Genomic DNA, 1,755 nt, shown 5'->3' with positions numbered 1-1,755 from the left:
ATGTAAAATTTACATTTGATGAAATTAATTTTTAATTAACAAATGGTAATCGATTTTGAATCGTTTTTATTTTTCATTTAGAAATTAATTAAATTATTTTAAATATAGCCTATATTTGATATTCACATTCACATTTATTTCAAAATAATAGGCAAGGAAAAGTTGGACAGCATTAAAAGGCCAAAGACGGGAGGGGGACCTCCACTTCCCCCATTGACACAAGGGGAGGATACTTTCCTCCGCCTTTCTGAGGCAGAGCCAAACATCCATGGCCTAGAGGGAGGGGTTGACACAGATGGTATATTTTTTTCCCTTATTTTGAAGGAAAAGTTTTGGAACTGCCATATTTATGAAGTCAATTTTGTATCTCAAAATCTAACAGTGTCTATTTGGTAATTAAAACAAAAAGTATACATTATTTACATGAATTTCAACACTGATCATGTACCATTCTATTATGGTTTGAGGAAATTAAGTGAAATTGAAAAGATGTGGGACAGGTTGTGGTCAACAAAATCATATGACTGCGTAATTTGTGATATTTTATTTTTAAAACAATTTTTAATATTTAAAATTTTAAAACATATATTGATCATTAATATTTCTAGTGAAACATATGCATTTAATTTTCCATAATTATACATCATACTGGGGTGAAATACTTTCAAATATGATATTTCATTTTCAGTATGGTTACTTGTTCATACAAATCCCATATACGGGTAAAAATTATAACATTACATTATTTTGGATCCACCTCTGCAATGACAGTGTGCAGTTGTGGCCCTTAGCGGAACTCTTCATATCTGTTTGTAGCGAAGACAACAGACGAACAGTGAAGTAAGTAAGAAAGCATTCGGTGTGTATTTAGCGTTAATAATTACCATTACTCTATGGACCGTGTAGGTTTTATAAGGTCTACATTATGCATTTAACTCGGGTGTATTTCGTATGAATTGGTCATTATACCATACACAATTTGAAACGATCTGTATAGGCCTAGTTTCATTTTCATTTTCAAATTTCTAGGCGATTTACCTGCAATTCTCCTGAAACCCTCCTTGACTTTGGTAGCCATTTCATCGACGGGGAATTGTATCAAATTGATAAAAACATCAATAATGGCCTTGGCAACAGATTTAACTGCCCTTCCAGCGCTGCACTCAGAAACATTTAAACTGTCTCCAATAAGACGTAAGTGTGCTCCTGTAGCCACGAAACGTAAAAACAACAAGACTTTGATAAGTGGGGGAATAGCCCGATTTCTGGCAGTGTCTGATTGAAGTCTCTCGCCGATTCCATCAATAATGAAATATATATTTGCTGGCGTGAAACGGTATCTCTGGAAGATATCTTCCTCTTCTAAACTCTCTAAGGGATTACTGAGGTCCCGAAATACACGGGAGCGCCTTAAAACCGGCAGATTCTGCCTACGACGACGTCGACGCCTTACCATGGCAGCCATTTTCAATCCTTGAGAATATTCTTAAGTCTGCATTTTTGTAGACTCAAATATTTGAGAATAAAACAGACTTTGAGAATTTTTTTTGTGCTCAACTTTTTTATGACGGCCGCTGAGTCTGAGAATGAGGGAGTTGAGAACATTCTCAGACTTGAGAATATTCTCAGACTTAAGTATGTTTTATGACGGCGGGGCCAGGTGTTTTTTTTCATTGTTTCAAAATTTACTTCCGGTCGTTAGATATGTCCAATTTCCGTTTTTTTTAGAAGAGATTTTGTCCATCGTTTTTCTCA

General features: G+C 35.1%; 1 protein-coding gene and 1 long non-coding RNA gene across 2 annotated transcripts in view; both read left to right on the top strand.

Moving 5' to 3' along the window:
* LOC125662060 (uncharacterized) overlaps window positions 1-726 on the top strand; it is a 1,892-nt gene extending 1,166 nt beyond the window's left edge. The window contains exons 3-4 of the mRNA XM_048894237.2: window positions 152-298; window positions 689-726. Coding sequence (XP_048750194.2) covers window positions 152-298; window positions 689-726 — 185 coding nt within the window. The remainder of the gene's footprint in view (window positions 1-151; window positions 299-688) is intronic.
* Window positions 727-750: 24 nt separating this feature from the next.
* Window positions 751-1,541, top strand: LOC130049560 (uncharacterized). The gene is made up of 2 exons (XR_008798109.1): window positions 751-840; window positions 1,030-1,541. It is a non-coding gene; the product is annotated as an uncharacterized LOC130049560 (long non-coding RNA).
* The last annotated feature ends 214 nt before the right edge of the window (window positions 1,542-1,755 follow it).

The sequence above is a fragment of the Ostrea edulis genome, chromosome 8 (genome assembly GCF_947568905.1).
Source record: "Ostrea edulis chromosome 8, xbOstEdul1.1, whole genome shotgun sequence".
Taxonomy (NCBI): Eukaryota; Metazoa; Mollusca; class Bivalvia; order Ostreida; family Ostreidae; genus Ostrea; species Ostrea edulis.
The sequence above is the reverse complement of the archived record's forward strand: the minus strand, read 5'-3'. Positions and strand labels throughout refer to the sequence as shown.